The 20004-nt window shown below is 41.9% G+C and overlaps 2 protein-coding genes across 9 annotated transcripts in view; both read left to right on the top strand.

The window, feature by feature from the left end:
- clip2 (CAP-GLY domain containing linker protein 2) overlaps positions 1-2179 on the top strand; it is an 84423-nt gene extending 82244 nt beyond the window's left edge. For all 5 annotated transcript variants that reach the window (XM_014197855.3, XM_014197857.3, XM_014197856.3 and 2 more), the window contains one exon: positions 524-2179. In XM_014197855.3, the coding sequence (XP_014053330.2) occupies positions 524-535 (12 nt within the window). In that variant the 3' untranslated portion in view covers positions 536-2179. The remainder of the gene's footprint in view (positions 1-523) is intronic.
- Positions 2180-3039: 860 nt separating this feature from the next.
- gtf2ird1 (GTF2I repeat domain containing 1) overlaps positions 3040-20004 on the top strand; it is a 53321-nt gene continuing 36356 nt past the window's right edge. For 2 of the 4 annotated variants that reach the window (XM_045717292.2, XM_045717293.2), the window contains exons 1-9: positions 3040-3351; positions 13762-13894; positions 14855-14996; positions 15328-15504; positions 15767-15950; positions 16601-16932; positions 17263-17358; positions 18930-19013; positions 19399-19582. In XM_045717292.2, coding sequence (XP_045573248.1) covers positions 13769-13894; positions 14855-14996; positions 15328-15504; positions 15767-15950; positions 16601-16932; positions 17263-17358; positions 18930-19013; positions 19399-19582 — 1325 coding nt within the window. In that variant the 5' untranslated portion in view covers positions 3040-3351; positions 13762-13768. Of the gene's footprint in view, positions 3352-13761; positions 13895-14854; positions 14997-15304; positions 15505-15766; positions 15951-16600; positions 16933-17262; positions 17359-18929; positions 19014-19398; positions 19583-20004 lie in introns of those variants that run through there. The other 2 variants (XM_014197864.3, XM_014197865.3) reach the window with 2 other exon arrangements.

Raw genomic sequence — 20004 nt, 5'->3', positions numbered from 1 at the left:
TTAGCCATATACCACACCTCCTATATCAATCACGCATGTTATATGTCACATCAATTACATTTATCTTCGCTCCATAGATCAGTTAAATATAGACTCACTGTCTAGAGATGTACTGAATGCATGCTGCACTTTTTTATTCTTTATTGCCATTCCCACAATGAGTTACATAAATACAACATTAATGGCTGTTTTACCGAACACAGATAAAGCCTAGTTCTAGACCAGAGGTAGGCAGCCCTGGTCCTGCAATTCATGTTTTTGATTTAACTGGCCTAGAAGACCAGGTGTGTTGAATTTAGACCATCACTGAACTGATCAATTAGCTCAGTTGGTCAGGTGTGGTGCCTAATTGGAACAAAATCCTGCGGCACTCCAGGAACAGGGTTGCCTACCCGTTCTAGACTTAAAAGCATGCTCAATAGAGAATCTCCATTTCATCTGTGCCCTAAATTAATATTCTGACATATGTATTTGATAGATTATTTGAACTTTTTCTTCTTCAACTTCATGGCTTCCTCCCCAGGAACAACACTAATGTAGGAGAAGAAGAGCCCATCTTGAATTGGGGAAATGCATAGCTACATTTTAAAAGAAAAATAAGTCACTACAACGTTAAGACTTGGGACTAGCACTCCATTGGACTCCAGAAGCCATTTTCTGTTTACAGTTACCACCAAAACAATGACTACCAAAACAATGACTCTCAATATGTACATTTAATCTATTGCAAAAAATAAAATCACCCTTTAGCCAATCTTAAGACAGATCAAAGATACTGTAAAATGGACATGGAGGTGAATAATAATCGGTACGACCTTTGTAAACTGATACCTACCCTGCAGACTACCTCCAAGGATGGTATTGGACATGGGAGAACCTTTTATGGTAGTTTATTAGAGATCATGACCCTACAACTCATGAGCAACTCTTTTGTGAATTACTAATTGTGACTCCAGAGAATGGAATGACTCTGGTGTCTGATTGAAAGCAAAGAAGAAGAATTTGGCCTCAATCCACCACTTTTTGTTATTTATTTGCCACACTGCTTTTGAACCTACTTAGAGCACTGTAGCTGATTTGATTTGGCCAGTTACATTCAGAACAATTTTCTCAAGCTCCTTCATGTTCAAGGACTCTTGCTCTGTAGCGAACATGAATGAAACGGTTATGCTGCTGGATTTTGGCTGATGTTGTGAAATAGCTGCATTATCAGAATTGTGCATACTGTAAACGTGTATTTAGCCAACTGAACCAATCCAACTCGGCGCCGTATTTGCACCAAATAGCTATCAGTTTAATGGTTTACTAATTTGAACTGAGTTATCCATTAATTTCACTATGGCTTCACTAGATAGTGGGAAACCGTACCACTTTGTAGTGTTTCCATAAACAGGGGTTTAAAAAAAATACCAGTATTAACTTCTTATTGTTGATCATTTATCTAAAGACATTTGACCATACCATAGGATCACTTTGTCCTTTGATTAGAGTAGGCCACTCAAGGGCTGTTTTGAGCACAATCCAAACAATGGAATGTTCTAGGGTGTATCCCAAATGGCACCCTGTTCCCAATATAGTGCACTACTTCTGACCAGAGCCCTATGGACCCTGGTCAAAAGTAGTGAAATATATAGGAAATATAGTGCCATTTATGACACAACCCTACTGTAACTGCTCCCTCCCTTGGTTGAAGAACACACATCTGGATGACGTTTAAACAAATCCTAATCATAACCTACAGAATTGATATATTATGGTCTTCCAAATAATATCTCCATTTAACAAGCCAACAGGGAAATACTAAGTGTAGTCCATTACTGTATTTACAGGATATTGGTTGACATTCTGGTTATGTCTCAAATGGCACCCTATTCCCTATATAGTGCACTACTTTTTGGCACTGGTCAAAAGTAGTGCACAATATAGGGAATAGCGTGCGATTTGAAATGCAGATTGTCTTTGGGAGAACATTATCTTGATGTGAGTAATGTGGAATGTAAGACTTGGGATTGACATTGCATGGACAAAGTGTTGGGCTGGCCCTCGCTCAGCGAAACTGAAGTTACAAACTGTCATTGGAAAATGTATATTGCCTTTTTTCAGATGGGAAACATTTCATACCCTTTATTGCTGTAATGATTTCTGAGATTGAGTCATTAAATATTAACAATGTGGGAAAGGGATTGTGGTGTTTTATTTCAAGTGGACATTTGATGGTCTTTTCTGAAGTTTTGTTATGCCTTTATTGAACACTTATTAACCTTTAAGTACAATCACTCACAAATAAATACTGTTGCACATTAGCACACACCAAACACTAAGCTCCCATTGCTGACTGTGTAAACAATTTGGCTCACTTGTGGAAGTGATGTATAGCATTCATGGAACATTTTCCAAAATAGAGGCTGTGAAGTGAGGGGGTGAAAAAAGTGTAGCAACAAATGGTTTGAAGGTTTCCAGAAATGTATTTCTACAAGTGGGACCTGATAGAGTAAAATACTGCTCTTGAACACTAGGGGCAAAGTAAACTGCTATTCATGATTTATGTACTTGGCCAATGTAACCAATAAAGCGAGCAGGATCACATGCATAGGGACAGTTATGGCACTGCTCAGGTGGCTGACCAAAATGGTTCACAATTAAACTCTTGATATCATACAGAGGTATTGTATTGCTATCCTAATGCATTATTTAGGTGTTCCCTTTTTCACTATTGTAGAGAGTCAATACCAATAATTCACCAACATTATTAACCTGTCAATTAATACATTGTCCGCTATAATAAATATTATTATATTAGTCAATTTGTGTTTAGAGTCATTTCGGTGCAGTCTAGTCTAAATGTTTTGTAAGGCTATTTAGTAAAATGTTTAATGCTGACTGGTATATTTGTTTTTACCAGAGGTTTAAATCTGAAAAGTGAAATATCCTGTTTGTTTGTCGCATCACGTCCTTCTCCGGATGAGTTTCCCCCATTGAGGTAGTTCCCCCCCATGGTTTCCCAGAGGTTGCTTAATCCTATATGTAAATTACAGCCAATAGATGCTGTTGTTGAGTTGGGCTGGGATTAGCGGAGGCGAATGACTTTCAATTTTACTGGATTACAGAACAAAGGGGAAAGGGGACATACTCCACTGTTAAAGAAAAGAGAGAGAAACTGGGAAAATGGACAAATAATCTCGGCGATAACGTTTTGCAAGCGATTTTGTGCAATAATGCTTCAGATCACAAGGTTTCGAAAACACGATAATGCTACATTTTAGATGGGAATTCTACAGTTGCGGTTGGATTAAACGGGGAATAACCCTATTACGGGATTGACAGCATAACGACATTTAAACGTTGTTTTTGGTAAAGTATGCCTCATGCTATTGTAATATTTATTAACTACGAACATAAAACCGTGTTTTGTGAGCACGTGACTTTATGACTGTACAAATTGTGAAATTACAGATTATAATTCTGGGGGAGGAGATGGGCCAGTTAGCTAACCCGTTATTGTGGCTAGCTAGCTAATTCGTCGATTGAATCATCTCGCGATTTCTTTAGCTATATATATCTAGCTAGATGCAAATAAATGGTATGAGCTCATTTACATTTCTGTAGCTAGCTAAACGGTGTAACGTTACAGCGTTATATTCGCAGCGAGCCAACTGCAACTAAATTCTGCACACTGATACGAGAAGTCTTGTTTTGGCGTGCTCATTGATGGATAAATGTAGCTAGCTTGATTGCTAACATTATCAAGAAAGAAAGCTAGCTAGATAATATAGCTAGCCAGCCCTCCGGTCGTTTTTTTGTTGCCTGCAGATGGCACATTACAGTTTGAGGATACATTAAGACCTTATTCAAGAGCACGTCAACCATTTTACTTTGGTGGTAGCTTGCTAGTTTAGTTAGCTACAGTAACTAGTTAATTAAGTTACTCAGCAGCAAGCGTTTTTGTTCAATCATGTCAAAATTATCTAGCCAGCTAACGTTAGCCAGACCACATTCATTGTTGGTTGAAAAACGCTTTCACAACTGTCATGCTCAATTATGTCAAATATATTGATTTCATCTGTGGTTTGGTCATCCCGATCTCATTTAGCTAACGTGACTCTTGCGTTCTACTTTTCTGTAACATTGGCTAGTTAGCAACACACAGTCTGGATGCAAACCTCCCCAATGAATGTAGCTAGCTAATCTGGAGTTGGGCGTGTAGCTGATTTTCATGTCATGAACACATACATCACTGAAGTTCACCTGAAACAAGCTTCACATGCAGTTTACCTAAGAGCCACATCCCAATGCATGCACGGTCTTCTGACATTACCTGAGACGTGTGTAAAGGCAGCTAGCTACAGTAGTGAATCCCCATGCTGTATCAGTAAATGTTTCAAGCGGTAACTCCATATAGCCTACTCATTCTCCAGTAACGTTAGGACGGTAGCTAGCTAGGAGCTTTATCAAATACAATTGAAATTGCTCGCTAAAATAAAAAAAAGCATTTTTGTGGATCTTGTGCCTTTTATTTCCTAGTTTTTCCCCCCATGGGAGCTGATCACTGATTTAACGAGCTACAGACTTCAACATTTGCAACACCTTGTTAAAGTATGTATATATATATATATATAGTTTTTTTTAAATGCACTACATTTATGCAGATTTTCACTAGCCAAAACATTGACTAGAAAGTATACTCTCCTAGTTAAAACAACCATATGCCAATATGTTTTTATTTTACCGTTATTTAACTAGGCAAGTCAGCTAAGAACAAATTCTTATTTTCAATGACGCCTAGGAACAGTGGGTTAACTGCCTTGTTCAGGGGCAGAACGACAGATTTCTACCATGTCAGCTCGGGGATTTGAACTTGCAACGTTTCGGGTTACTAGTCCAATGCTCTAACTACTAGGCGATCCTGAACTTGAAATGGAATGGTATGAAAATGGACCTCAATCCAGGGATGGAAGGTGCTGTACTCTTATGCCACAACAATTAACAGAAATAAATAAAAAAATATTAAACTGCTTTTTTCGTCTTCATTCTTAGTAGTTAATGCCAAAGCAGCCCATTTAATTCCACAACACTTCTGGCAGCTACTCACCCCAACTATAGTGACACATTTTCATGGAATCTAATGAGCTGCTTTAACATTAGCTATAGCCTAGCATGCTGACGGAAAAGTTTAATATAAAACTAGCCCTATTTCAATCTTCTCCGTTTGCCGTAAATTGTTGTGGGATTATTAGGAGTACAACGTCACCTTCTATTCCTGGGTTGAAGCACGTTTTTAAACCATTTCAATTGAATTGAAGTACCCTAAAGTGCAATTGCAAATATGGGCATAAGGACATTTCGACCCGGAAAGAGAGCATATCTTCTTTTGGCTAGATCTTCACCCCGCGACAGGTTGTCACTTCCAATAATTAGCCTAAACTCTGCAACAAAGTAACTGTGATTTTAAACGTATTTTGTAAACCACAGGTCCATTTCAATTGTTAGGCCTTTATCTTTCCTACTTTTGAATGATCCCAATATTTTATTTCACCTCATGTTTTCCCTAGCTAGCTGAATTGCAGGAATACTTGCTAACATGAATCTAGATTGACACGTGGCTGCGGGTTTTCATTCCACCCTTGTACTTGGTTGATGAATTAAGGTCACTAATTAGGAAGGAACTCCCCTCACCTAGTTGTTTAGATCTTAATTGAATGGAAAAACCAAAACCCTGCAGACACTCAGGCCTCCGTGGAATGAGTTTGACACCCCTGGCTATGTCTAGGCTCTAGGTCAGCCTTTTTAAAACCTATCCTCAGGGACTGCTGGAATAGTTCAACTACATGAAACGGCTTCAAACCTTTCCACGGGGACCCCCAGTCGTTCCATGTAGTTGAACTATTCCAGAACTAGTTGGATCTCCCAACCAGAGGAGATGTTCTCATGCAATGCAGGCATAATAGCCTAGCTGATGTATGTATACAGCTAAGTAGGCCTACAGCCTCTGGGATCATGCCTGGCATGCCCAGAGTTCAATGCAATTAAAAGTCAATGATCAGCTCTGATGGAATTGTGGTCTTCAAAAGGTCTGTGACCGGAATGGCTTTTTAAGGGATATTAGCAAAGTATTGTGTATCAATGGCAGCAAGCACCACAAGCCTCTTAGTGCAAAATCAGCTCAGAAAACCATGATACCCCTTCTGAGAACATTGTAGCCTAATATCTCTGGCTAAATACTGCTTTGGCAATTATTCAACAAGTAAAGGATAAGCTCTGTAGCCTGGAGAGGTTTGCTTAGCATGAAGAAAATAACAGTGCTGGCTCCCGTCAGGGGAGACTCAAGTATTTAAGGGCTTGATGATTAGGCTAGTTGATAAATTGAATCAAGTGCGCTAGTTCTGGAATAGTTCAACTACATGGAACGACTGTGGGTCCCGAGGAGAGGTTTGAAGTTGTTCCATGTAGTTGAACTATTCCAGAACTAGCTGGATCTCCCAACCAGAGGACATGTTCTCATGGCTCGGCCTATCCCACAACGCAGGCATAATAGCGTAGTTGATGCATGTATAAAGCTTAGTAGGCCTACAGCCTCAGCGATTATGCCTGGCATGCCCAGAATTCAATGCAATTAAAAGTCAATGATCAGCACTGAGTCTAACGATTTACAGTTGAAGTTGGAAGTTTACATACACTTAGGTTGGAGTCATTAAAACTCGTTTTTCAACCACTCCACAAATTTCTTGTTAACAAACTGTAGTTTTGGCAAGTTGGTTAGGACATCTACTTTGTGCATGACACAAGTAATTTTTCCAACAATTGTTTACAGACAGATTGTTTCACTTATCATTCACTGTATCACAATTCCAGTGGTTCAGAAACTTACATACACTAAGTTGACTGTGCCTTTAAACAGCTTGGAAAATACCAGAAAAGTATGTCATGGCTTTAGAAGCTTCTGCTAGGCTAATTGACATCTTTTGAGCCAATTGGAGGTGTACCTGTGGATGTATTTCAAGGCCTACCTTCAAACTCAGTTCCTCTTTGCTTGACCTCATGGGAAAATCAAAAGAAATCAGCCAAGACATCAGAAAAAATTGTAGACCTCCACAAGTCTTTTTCATCCTTGGGAGCAATTTCCAAAGCCTGAAGGTACCACGTTCATCTGTACAAACAATAGTACGCAAGTATAAACACCATGGGACCACGCAGCCGTCATACCACTCAGGAAGGAGACGCATTCTGTCTCCTAGAGATTAACGTACTTTGGTGCGAAAAGTGAAAATCAATCCCAGAACAATAGCAAAGGACCTTGTGAAGATGCTGGAGGAATCAGGTACAAAAGTATCTATATCCACAGTAAAACGAGTCTTATATCGACATGACCTGAAAGACCGCTCAGCAAGGAAGAAGCCACTGCTCCAAAACCGCCATACAAAAGCCAGACTACGGTTTGCAACTGCACATGGGGACAAAGATCGTACTTTTTGGAGAAATGTCCTCTGGTCTGATGAAACAAAAATGGAACTGTTTGGCCATAATGACCATCATTATGTTTGGAGGAAAAAGGGGGAGGCTTGCGAGCTAAAGAACACCATCCCAACCGTGAAGCACGGGGGTGGCAGCATCATGTTGTGGGGGTGCTTTGCTGCAGGAGGGACTGGTGCATTTCACAAAATAGATGGCATCATGAGGGAGGAAAATTATGCGGATATATTGAAGCAACATCTCAAGACATCAGTCAGGAAGTTAAAGCTTAGTCGCAAATGGGTCTTCCAAATGAACAATGACCCCAAGCTTACTTCCAAAGTTGTGGGAAAATGGCTTGAGGACAACAAAGACAAGGTATTGTAGTGGCCATCACAAAGCCCTGACCTCAATCCTATAGAACATTTGTGGGCAGAACTGAAAAAGTGTGTGCGAGCAAGGAGGCCTACAAACCTGACTCAGTTACACCATCTCTGTCAGGAGGAATGGGCCGAAATTCACCCAACTTATTGTGGGAAGCTTGTGGAAGGCTACCTGAAATGTTTGACTAAAGTTAAACAATTAAAGGCAATTCTACCAAATACTAATTGAGTTTATGTAAACTTCTGACCCACTGGGAATGTGATGAAAGAAATAAAAGCTGAAATAAATCATTCTCTCTACTATTATTCTGACATTTCACATTCTTAAAATATAGTGGTGATCCTAACTGACCGAAGACAGGGATTTTTGCTAAATGTCAGGAATTGTGAAAAACTGAGTTTAAATGTAGTTGGCTAAGATGTATGTAAACTTTCGACTTCAACTGTACAGTCGTGGCCAAAACTTTTGAGAATGACACAAATTTAAATTTTCAAAGTCTGCTACCTCAGTTTGTATGATGGCAATTTGCATATACTCCAGAATGTTATGAAGAGTGATCCGATGAATTGCAATTAATTGCAAAGTCTCTCTTTGTCATGCAAATGAACTGAATCCCCCCAAAACATTTCCACTGCATTTCAGCCATGCCACAAAAGGACCAGCTGACATCATGTCAGTGATTTTCTTGTTACACAGGTGTGAGTGTTGACGAGGACAAGGCTGGAGATCACTCTGTCATGCTGATTGAGTTCGAATAACAGACTCGAAGCTTCAAAAGGAGGGTGGTGCTTGGAATCATTGTTCTTCCTCTGTCAACCATGGTTACCTGGAAAGAAACATGTGCCATCATCATTGCTTTGCACGAAAAGGGCTTCACAGGCAAGGATATTGCTGCCAGTAAGATTGCACCTAAATCAACCATTTATTGGATCATCAAGAACTTCAAGGAGAGCGGTTCAATTGTTGTGAAGAAGGCTTCAGGGTGCCCAAGAAAGTCCAGCAAGCGCCAGGACCGTCTCCTAAAGTTGATTCAGCTGTGGAATCGGGGCACCACCAGTACAGAGCTTGCTCAGGAATGGCAGCAGGCAGGTGTGAGTTCATCTGCACGTGCAGTGAGGCAAAGACTTTTGGAGGATGGCCTGGTGTCAAGAAGGGCAGCAAAGAAGCCACTTCTCTCCAGGAAAAACATCAGGGACAGACTGATATTCTGCAAAAGGTACAGGGATTGGACTGCTGAGGACAGGGGTAAAGTCATTTTCTCTGATGAATCCCCTTTCCGATTGTTTGGGGCATCCGGAAAAAATCTTGTCAGGAGAAGACAAGGTGAGCGCTACCATCAGTCCTGTGTCATGCCAACAGTAAAGCATCCTGAGCCCATTCATGTGTGGGGTTGCTTCTCAGCCAAGGGAGTGGGCTCACTCACAATTTTGCATAAGAACACAGCCATGAATAAAGAATGGTACCAACACATCCTCCGAGAGCAACTTCTCCCAACCATCCAGAAACAGTTTGGTGACGAACAATGCCTTTTCCAGCATGATGGAGCACCTTGCCATGAGGCAAAAGTGATAACTAAGTGGCTCGGGGAACAAAACATCGATATTTTGGGTCCATGGCCAGGAAACTCCCCAGACCTTTATCCCATTGAGAACTTGTGGTCAATCCTCAAGAGGTGGGTGGACAAACAAAAACCCACAAATTCTGACAGACTCCAAGCATTGATTATGCATGAATGGGCTGCCATCAGTCAGGATCTGGCCCAGAAGTTAATTGACAGCATTCCATGGCGAATTGCAGAGGTCTTGAAAAAGAAGGGTCAACACTGCAAATATCAACTTCATGTAATTGTCAATAAAAGCCTTTGACACTCATGAAATGCTTGTAATTATACTTAAGTATTCCATAGTAACATGTGACAAATATCTAAAGACACTGAAGCAGCAAACTTTGTGGAAATTAATATTTGTGTCATTCTCAAAACTTTTGGCCACGACTGTAGATGCAGTTGTGGTCTTCAAAATGTCTGTGACCGTAATGGCTTTTTAAGGGGTATTAGCAAAGTATTGTGCATCAATAGCAGCGAATACCACAAGCCTCTTGGTTCAAAATGAGCTCAGAAAACCACGATACCCCTTCTTCTGAGAACATTGTAGCCTAATGTCTCTGGCTAAATACTGCTTGGGCAATTATTCAACAAGTAAAGGATAAGCTCTGCCCCCTGCAGCCTGGAGAGGTTTGCATGGCATGAAGAAAATAACAGTGCCGGCTTCCTCAGGGGAGACTCAAATGGGTTAGGACTTAGGATGTCATTAGCTGGAGCATTTAAGCATGGCAGCCAGAGCAGACTTGTATCATTTTAAGATCAGGGTGTACTCACATACCAGGGAAGTGTTCTGAAGTGTAGTCATACTGTTGTGGTTCCTTTTGTTTCTTAGGTCTAGGCTAGTTCATCTTACAATTAAGGAACAGGCAACAGTACTGTAGCCTGTTGGTATCATTGCATTATAGGTCTATGTTTAGCCTACAGTCTGAAATTACTGGCCGTAAGTAGAGAGATAAGCTATTATTGCAACCAGTTTAATTGTATTTGTTTTAACCTTGCCAGTAGTCAAAGTTTGCAATGTTTTTTTTTGTGTGTGTGTGTGTGTGTGTGTGTGTATATATATACATACATACATACATACATACACACACACACACACACACACACACACACACACACACACACACAAAAACATTGCAAACTTTGTAGCTATATATATATATAAACTCAGCAAAAAAAGAAATGTCCCTTTCTCAGGACCCAGTCTTTTAAAGATAATTCGTAAAAATGCAAAGATCTTCATTGTAAAGATCTTCATTGCAAAGGTTTTAAACACTGTTTCCCATGCTTGTTCAATGAACCATAAACAATTAATGAACATGCACCTGTGGAACGGTTGTTAAAACACTAACAGCTTACAGACGGTAGGCAATTAAGGTCACAGTTGTGAAAACTTAGGACACTAACGAGGCCTTTCTACTGACTCTGAAAAACACTAAAAGAAAGATGCCCAGGGTCCCTGCTCATCTGCGTGAATGTGCCTTAGGCATGCTGCAAGGAGGCATGAGGACTGCAGATGTGGCCAGGGCAATAAATTGCAATGTCCGTACTGTGAGATGCCTAAGACAGCGCTACGGGGAGACAGGATGGACAGCTGATTGTCCTCGCAGTGGCAGACCACGTGTAACAACACCTGCACAGGATCGGTACATCCGAACATCACACCTGCGGGACAGGTACAGGATGGCAACAACAACTGTCCGAGTTACTCCAGGAATGCACAATCCCTCCATCAGTGCTCAGACTGTCCGCAATAGGCTGAGATAGGCTGGACTGTGGGCTTGTAGGCCTGTTGTAAGGCAGGTCCTCACCAGACATCACCGGCAACAACGTCGCCTATGGGCACAAACCCACCGTCGCTGGACCAGACCTGACTGGCAAAAAGTGCTCTTCACTGATGAGTCGCGGTTTTGTCTCACCAGGGGTGATGGTCGGATTCGCGTTTTTCATCGGAGGAATGAGCGTTACACCGAGGCCTGTACTCTGGAGCGGGATCGATTTGGAGGTGGACGGTCTGTCATGGTCTGGGGCAGTGTGTCACAACATCATCGGACTGAGCTTGTTGTCATTGTAGGCAATCTCAACGCTGTGCGTTACAGGGAAGACATCCTCCTCCCTCATGTGGTACCCTTCCTGCAGGCTCATCCTGACATGACCCTCCAGCATGACAATTCCACCAGCCATACTGCTCGTTCTGTGCGTGATTTCCTGCAAGACAGGAATGTCAGTGTTCTGCCATGGCCAGCGAAGAGCCCGGATCTCAATCCCATTGAGCACGTCTGGGACCTGTTGGATCGGAGGGTAAGGGCTAGGGTCATTCCCCCCAGAAATGACTGGGAACTTGCAGGTGCCTTGGTGGAAGAGTGGGGTAACATCTCACAGCAAGAACTGGCAAATCTGGTGCAGTCCATGAGGAGGAGATGCACTGCAGTACTTAATGCAGCTGGTGGCCACACCAGATACTGACTGTTACTTTTGATTTTGACCCCCCCCCCCCCCCCGTTGTTCAGGGACACATTATTTAATTTCCGTTAGTTACTTGTCTGTGGAACTTGTTCAGTTAAAGGCTAATTGATCATTAGAAAACCCTTTTGCAATTATGTCAGCACAGCTGAAAACTTGTGATGATGAAAGAAGCAATACAACTGGCCTTCTTTAGACTAGTTGAGTATCTTGAGCTTCAGCAGTTGTTGGTTTGATTACAGGCTGAAAATGGCCAGAAGCCAAGACCTTTCTTCTGAAGCTCATCGGTCTATTCTTGTTCTGAGAAATGAAGGCTATTCCATGCGAGAAATTGCCAAGAAACGGAAGATTTCGTGTTGACTTCCAGTAGCTAAATTGGAACTGGAACCATATTCGTTCATTTGCATTAATCAATCTCAACATCAGTGGCTTTTGTCATTGTCTATGCTCTTTGTTTTGGCATTTGTGCTTGTGACTGAGTGACATTGCATTTGAAGTAGCCTAAACTCTGCCAGCCACAAAAAGTCATCCTTTGGTGGCTTTCTCTGGCTGCAAACAAAATGACGGTGCCCCATTCTCTCATTTTTCGTGCCTCTTTTGCCTTAAAGATAACGAGTGAAAGAGACCATCAATTTCGGTGGCGTAATCGTTTGAGGGGGTTCATGTTTGCTGTGGGCTCAGGGGATGCCGATTTCAGACAGGCATATCGGTGCAGCTGAGGCTGTCTCTCTCTCTATGTCCTCCCCCAGTGTTGAGTCTGTGGTTTGGGGCTGCCCGGAGGCTAGGATAATGGCTCCCAGTGTCTGAAGAGATTAAAGGCCAGAGCTGCATTGTTCAAATGCCTCGAGATTAGTTTCCAAGGAGACGGATTGCAGTTGCCATGAGAACGCAGGGCCTGGAATTAGGATTGCGATTTTATTATTTTTATGCCCCAATCTTTCCCGCCCTCTTTTATTTACCCTATCTTTCCTTGTCTTTGTCTTGACACAGAGTGTGTAGTGGCCAGCTGACATGTTTGTGATGAAAATGTTAGGTTACTCCCCTGCAAATAGGCTAATTACGAGTTCGCTCCTACTCGGCCATCCATTTCCAAATGACATTGAAATTAGGCCCAATGGGGGGGCGAACATAATTTCTTTGCCTAGAGTACCGTCTAAGGAGAGCAAGTTAAGGATGAAGGGATTCAAATAAATAATCTGAGCTAGCTTTAATTGACTGACAAAGGCTTATCGTAATTAGGTACTTTCACGTGTGTGACGGATTTAGGCATTAGCATAACATGCAGGGTATTACCGTCACTTTTAAAGCCTCTTAATGAGAAGAAACCTCCCCCCTCCAACCCAATGACAACCCTTCCCCCCTCCAACTGCCATGTTTCATCACAATTCAAAATGCAGCCTGACCATGTTGTCAGAATCAAACAAAATGGGTTACTTGTTGTTTTATTGTAGCAATGAATGGCAGAGTGACACCTTATTCCCTCCAGATCAATGTCATGTGCATTTGGTTACTGCTCAGTCATTTCTAGGCTTTAGTTATCTTAAATGGCAGGACATGCCTTTGTCTATCAAGCATAACCAATTTACTTTGACCACGTATACACATCCTCCTTGTTGTCATACTCAGACCAAGCTCCAGGGTGAAGTTTCCCCTCCCCAATCTTTACCTTATCCATCAGTGGGGAAAATGCAAAACGGACCCAAGATCAATGTCAGGGGCAACTTCACCCTACTCCCAGAAGTGACTGGTGGAATGCAGATGAGACACCATACACATTTATTGAATTTACATAGACACACACAAATGACCATTTCAGTTCATCTTCTTGATTACTCAACTTTGCTCTCTGTTTTGTGTCCCGTAAGTGGAGGAATGGCGCAGATGAGGAAGTCGGGATGTGATGGGATAAGAACTAACTCCCGGGCTGAGCTGCGGGTCCCACAGGTGTCAGCCAGACAGGAGATCCTCACCAGCCTAGTGTCTGCGTTGGACTCAGTGGTACGACCAGTCACACACACACACACACACACACACATTATTAATCTGGCCATGGAAAACCATATGAAAGATTGATTAGTCAGTCTTATTTCGATGACTCTTTACAAAAACAAATTGACCTTAGAAAACATTGTGAAGTGAACCACTGAGGAAGCCGGAAGAAGAGTAATTTATTAGATGTGTTAGCTGACAACTTCACGAAAACGATTCGCATGCTTCAATGGGGCAGAAGTCTTTGTGTTGTTGTGAGTCTGAATGGCCAGATAGCTAGCAACAATGACAAGAAGCTGCAATGTGTGGAATCGTAGATGGCTAATTTCAGCTAGTTTTATCTTGTTCTTCAAAAACACATATTTTGACCAATAGGTAAAACTGGAGTTTTTACCCTTGTAGGATGACCAGAATTAGGGTGACTTAAATGAATGGAGGCCAGAGAAAAAAAGTGGTCAAAAATCTGGAAAATTGCATTGCGTCAGCTAGGCTGGATTCTGTGCCAGTATTAAGGCTACTGGCTACCTGACAGGCTGACTTTCCTGTTGAACTTGTCATCTTTCTTCTCGAATCCGCAGGACATAAAACAAGCGTATCTCTGAAATGTCAACAGAGCGCTGAGTGTGTACCGGGCTTTTTATTTTCACAGCCTTTTCCAATTAATTCAGCTTGTATCATGCTAATTTAGCTTTTTTCGACTCGCACATTTATTTATGTTTTCAATAAACATTGGAGACTAAATATAATTTACATGTTGTCAACAATCTAAGCCAGACCAGTCTGTTTTGCCCCATAGTTGCGCACTCAACGGTTTTGTTGCTAAACAACCAACCGCTGTATAGGATGATAGGCTAAATGTTTAATGGATAAATGTACCCTGAGCTTCACAGTAGCCATAGCAAATCTTTGTCTTTATTCACTGACCATTAGGTGGATTACCTATGACCTTGTCTTTAACCTGTGTTCCAGTGCACAGCCATGTCAAAGCTCAACGCCGAGGTGGCTTGCGTCACCGTGCACGAGGACAGCGTGATCACCGTGGGAACAGAGAAGGGAAGAGTCTTCCTCAACTCGCGGCGGGAAATACAAACAGACTTCCACAAGTTTTGCAGTGAGTGCTTCCCTGTGTAGTGGGCAAAAAAAGCTGAATCAGGTTAACGATTAGGTTAGATTTTTCACTTGGATCAAAAATGCAACTACATTTTGCTCACAGATTCTGCTGTTGTCTTGGAGCTGAACAGTTTTTATCTGAGTCTATTAAGGTTTGGAATTAAATAAGACTATCTTTAGTTTTACATTTGAGTCAGTTGGCAGATGCTCTTACCCATAGCGTTACTTCTTCTAAAGCAAGTGAGAACCAGAATAGACCTTCCTTGAGTGAAACTTACAGGGTGAAAAGTAGAAATATAATCCCTTCAGTTTCTCATGCTTGACTCTTTCAGAGATGCCCTGTCTACAAGGGCTGACCACAGTGAATGCCCATGTCAATGTCCAGGAAAATGAATCATGCAAGCTTGGCAAAGAGGGCGGGCACGGCAAACAGAGGGCCTCAACAGATGCCCACTCTAACATCTTTGTCTTGAGGAAAATGGTGGAAGAAGTATTCAGTGTGCTTTACAGTAAGGGCTTCAAAATACAGCACCGAACAAATAAAATTTGTATAGGTCTGCGCCTTTTGAATTCTTTATAATTTCTCGTTTAACATTCTAATTTCAACCTTCTCATAACTGAAATCAAATTTCAGATATGATTCAATATAGATTTTTACAGTGTCTACGTGTCAAACAATCATTTGACATGTCCTTTTCTCATTTCTACCTTCTCACATCTGAAAGCAAGTCATTAGTCATTTGATGCTGTATGTATGTGATGATTTTCCAGGCGAGGCCGTTGGGAAGAGTAGCCTGGTCCCTGTGCCTTATGAGTGGATCCTGAAGGACCCCAGCTCTGTGGTGGCCCACGGCCTGCCTGAGGGGATCGCCCTGAGGAAACCTGCCGAGTACGACACCAAGACCTTAATGAAGATCCTTGAGCAGAGCAACCGCATCCACTTCACTGTCAAAAGGTGACCTGACTCCATACAGTACACCATAACGTACATACAATTGAAGTCGGAAGTTTACGTACACTTAGGTTGGAGTCATTAAAACTAGTTTTTCAACCAATCCACACATTTCTTGTTAACAAACTATAGTTTTGGCAAGTCGGTTAGGACATCTACTTTGTGCATGACACAAGTCATTTTTCCAACAATTGTTTACAGACAGATTGTTTCACTTATCATACACTGTATCACAATTCCAGTGGGTCAGAAACTTACATACACTAACTGACCCTAAAACAGGGAATTTTTACTAGGATTAAATGTCAGGAATTGTGAAAAACGGAGTTTAAATGTATTTGGCTAAGGTGTATGTAAACTTCCAACTTCAACTGTATAATCCCTTACGTGACTTGTTCCTGTGCATAAATGGCAGAAATGTAGCAGCATAATTAGGATTGATACAGGGCTGGTCTTGTTGTTGACTTCATGGTTAGGCGATAGGAGGAGACCTGATTCTAGATTACTTTTGAACAACAGAAAGTAACTGGACGATTTCTTCAATAGCCAAGAATAAGGCACATTGTGACAAGTTGCTATTTGTGTGTCATAATTAGGTTTCACATGGACACACAGCTTTATCTTCTCCTGTTTCCTTCTTCATCTGTTTATAGAACAACAGCAGAGCCCTCGCGGGAGGCTAAGTCAAGCGCCAGCGACGTCAGAAACCACAACTCCTCCTCGGGCGCCACCAAGAGCCTAGCTAACCATGGCCCGGCCTCCAAGCCTGCCGCCACCACCCAGGAAGTGTCCAACGCTTCAGTCTCAGCCAGCAACTCCATGCTCTCCAGCTTCCTGTATGGCATGCCCATGTCCTCCCAGCCACACCCCGATGGCAAGCTGGACCTCAAGCCCACATCCCTCTTCAACCTGGGTAAAGACCGCCTGGGGGCCTGGGCGGTGGGGGCGGAGAAAGGGACGGCCGTCAAGGACAGTTCCGACAATGGTAAGAGATATGTGACTCCACAGGAACAAGCTGCTACTGTGGTAGCAGTTGAAGGATATCCAGGTTACTTCTGAAAAGTCCCTCACCTTTTTGAGTCACTTGTTTATGCATTAATTATTGTCTGTGATTTTATTCATTTGGCAGGAGAGTGATTACTATTCTCCCTGTCATTTTTGTGAGTGGTTGTACTACTGGCTGTCATTTCACATAACTTATTTGATAGAGAATCAGTTTTGATATTGGGATTTTGATTTTTCAAGATTTATTTGACTCTGAAAGCATCAGTATGATGTTTATCAATGTTTAATTTCTGCCATTTTGTCTGTTCAGGTGAGTGGATAGGACTCCAAGGGGAGTTGGGCCAGAGTCCTCCCAGCATCCACGTCTCCAAGCGCCTCCTGTTTTCCATAGTTCATGAGAAGTCAGGTAGGCTTGAACTGGAACTGGACACAGATAGACATACACCTGTAGGCCACAAACTCATAACCTTTTCACACTATCGTTTTGACCCAAACCATCTATGCCGGGTCAGATATTTTCCATTCACATTGTTCATGGTTCCAGCAACTATGATGGTTGTGTAACCGGTACAGCTTGGCTTGGCTCAGTTTGGCTCAGCTCATTAATGTGGAACAGGGTTCAGTCTTTAGGCAGCTCACCTCACCCCCCTGCCAGACAATGCATATACTCTAGTTCTGGGTACAGACTCAGTCTAAGAGAATGACTTGTCAGCTCACTTATTGCAAATTTTTTCCTCTGAATCCCACAATGCAGTTCATTAAAGGGGAGGGGTATGTCAACAATCATATCAATCAAGCAATGGATTTTACCCCACGTTATAGACTCCTCTCCTTTGTAAAGCCACAATTCTAATGCTGCATTCCCATATGCTTCAGAGCAGAGCAAATAATGCAATACTGTCATGTTGTTTTACATGATGGAGAAATTACTACTATTTCATTTTTGTAGTAACCAAAAAAGTGTGAAACAAATCAAAATATATTTTATATTTGAGATTCTTCAAATAGCCACCCTTTGCCTTGATGACAGCTTTGTACACTGTTGGCATTCTCTCAACCAGCTTCACCTGGAATGCTGGAACAGTCTAGAAGGAGTTCCCACATATGCTGAGCACTTGTTGGCTGCTTTTCCTTCATTCTGCGGTCCCACTCATCCCAAACCATCTCAATTTGGTTGAGGTCGGGGGATTGTGGAGGCCAGGTTATCTGATGCAGCACTCCATCACTCTCCTTCTTGGTAAAATAGCCCTAGCACAGCCGGAAGGTGTGTTGGGTCATTGTCCTTTTGAAAAACAAATGATAGTCCCACTCAGCCCAAACAAGATGGGATGGCGTATCGCTGCAGAATGCTGTGGTAGCCATGCTGGTTAAGTGTGCCTTGAATTCGAAATAAATCAGACAGTGTCACCAGCAAATCACCCCCAAACCATAACACCTCCTCCTCCATGCTTTACGGTGGGAAATACACATGCGGAGATCATCCGTTCACCCACACCGCGTCTCACAATGACACAGCGGTTGGAACCAAAAATCTCCAATTTGTACTCCAGACCAAAGGACGACAGTACATATCACCTTGTCCTATAGAGATTTACACGGGTATCATTAACTTGGAAATATGCAAATATTGAATTCCAATTCAATTCCAAAGAATACATTTTTTACAATTCAAATTTAATTCCAATACAAAAAGTATAATTCCAATTAAATTCTATAACTTTAAGATTGTTGAAATTCGAATGGAATTCAACATAAATCCTCCACTTCATGAGTGAATTAAATAATTGAATTGTAAATAAAAATTGGAATTGACCCCAACCCTGATGCCCACCACATAAGCTCTATTTTGAGCCAGAAAAAAACCTGTTAGTATACATGTGGAAAGTAGACATACAGATGGAAGAACTTACTTTTTTTTTTCTCCCATTTTTTTACCCACATTTTTATGTTTACGTTATTCTCTTTTGCGCTCAACAGAAAAATGGGACTCGTTCATTCGAGAGACTGAGGACATAAACACACTGAGAGAATGTGTGCAGATCCTGTTCAACAGTCGCTATGGTGAGATGGTCAACCACTCTTTCTCAGCATGGTTTCCTATTGTAGGGCATTAGCTGATAAAAACATTTAGGGTTTTAAAACTTTCCTGTTTCCCAGACCCATATTAAGGTTAGTCCTAGTCCAAAAAGCACGTCTAATGGAGATTCTCTGGGAAAATGTCCCTTATACAATTGGTCATTTTCTCAACACTTTTATTCATGTAATTTCTTTACTATAGAATGATTGTCTTTAGTCCGTTTTCAGCTGTCATGACTGCTTATTAATCTATCCACACCCACCCATCCATCCATTAATTGATCCATTCATTACATACTAATTAAAACAGTATTGTAGGGTCTCATGATTGATGTCCGTCAATGATTTCTGACAACCCCTGTATTTTTAGCGGAGGCCCTGGGCTTGGACCACATGGTTCCAGTGCCGTACCGGAAGATAGCCTGTGACCCAGAGGCCGTGGAGATCATCGGCATCCCAGACAACATCCCCTTCAAGAGGCCCTGCACCTACGGAGTGCCCAAACTCAAACGCATCCTGGAGGAGCGCCATGGGGTCCGCTTTGTAGTCAAAAGGTAAAGACGATCTGAGATCCGTCTGAGATTATACTGGGAAAGTCTCTCATTCTTTCCTCCAGAAATAAGAGATTACACTGTAGTGTATAGGGGACCCATATCAGGGCTGCATAACACATCATACCAGGGTTTCGTGATAAGGCACTAAATGAAAAAACGGAGTAAAACAGGGAAGAACTACTACTACTGCAGCTGTCCAGTAAGAAACATGCCCTAATTAAAACAACCCTGTTTGAGGAGAACCACTGTTTTATGAGCTACAGAGCTAGCACAGCATCTGTCATTTATCTAAAATGTCCTATTTGGAAAACTGATTCAACGAAGGGAAAGTGTCAACCCTGGCCATCTGTTGGTTAAATTCCCTGCCCTTCAATAGACAATGCCCCGCTTACTGGTAACCACCGCATGAACCACACAGTATG

Source organism: Salmo salar, chromosome 04 (genome assembly GCF_965601325.2).
Source record: "Salmo salar chromosome 04, fSalSal1, whole genome shotgun sequence".
In the NCBI taxonomy this organism is placed as follows: Eukaryota; Metazoa; Chordata; class Actinopteri; order Salmoniformes; family Salmonidae; genus Salmo; species Salmo salar.
The sequence above is the reverse complement of the archived record's forward strand: the minus strand, read 5'-3'. Positions and strand labels throughout refer to the sequence as shown.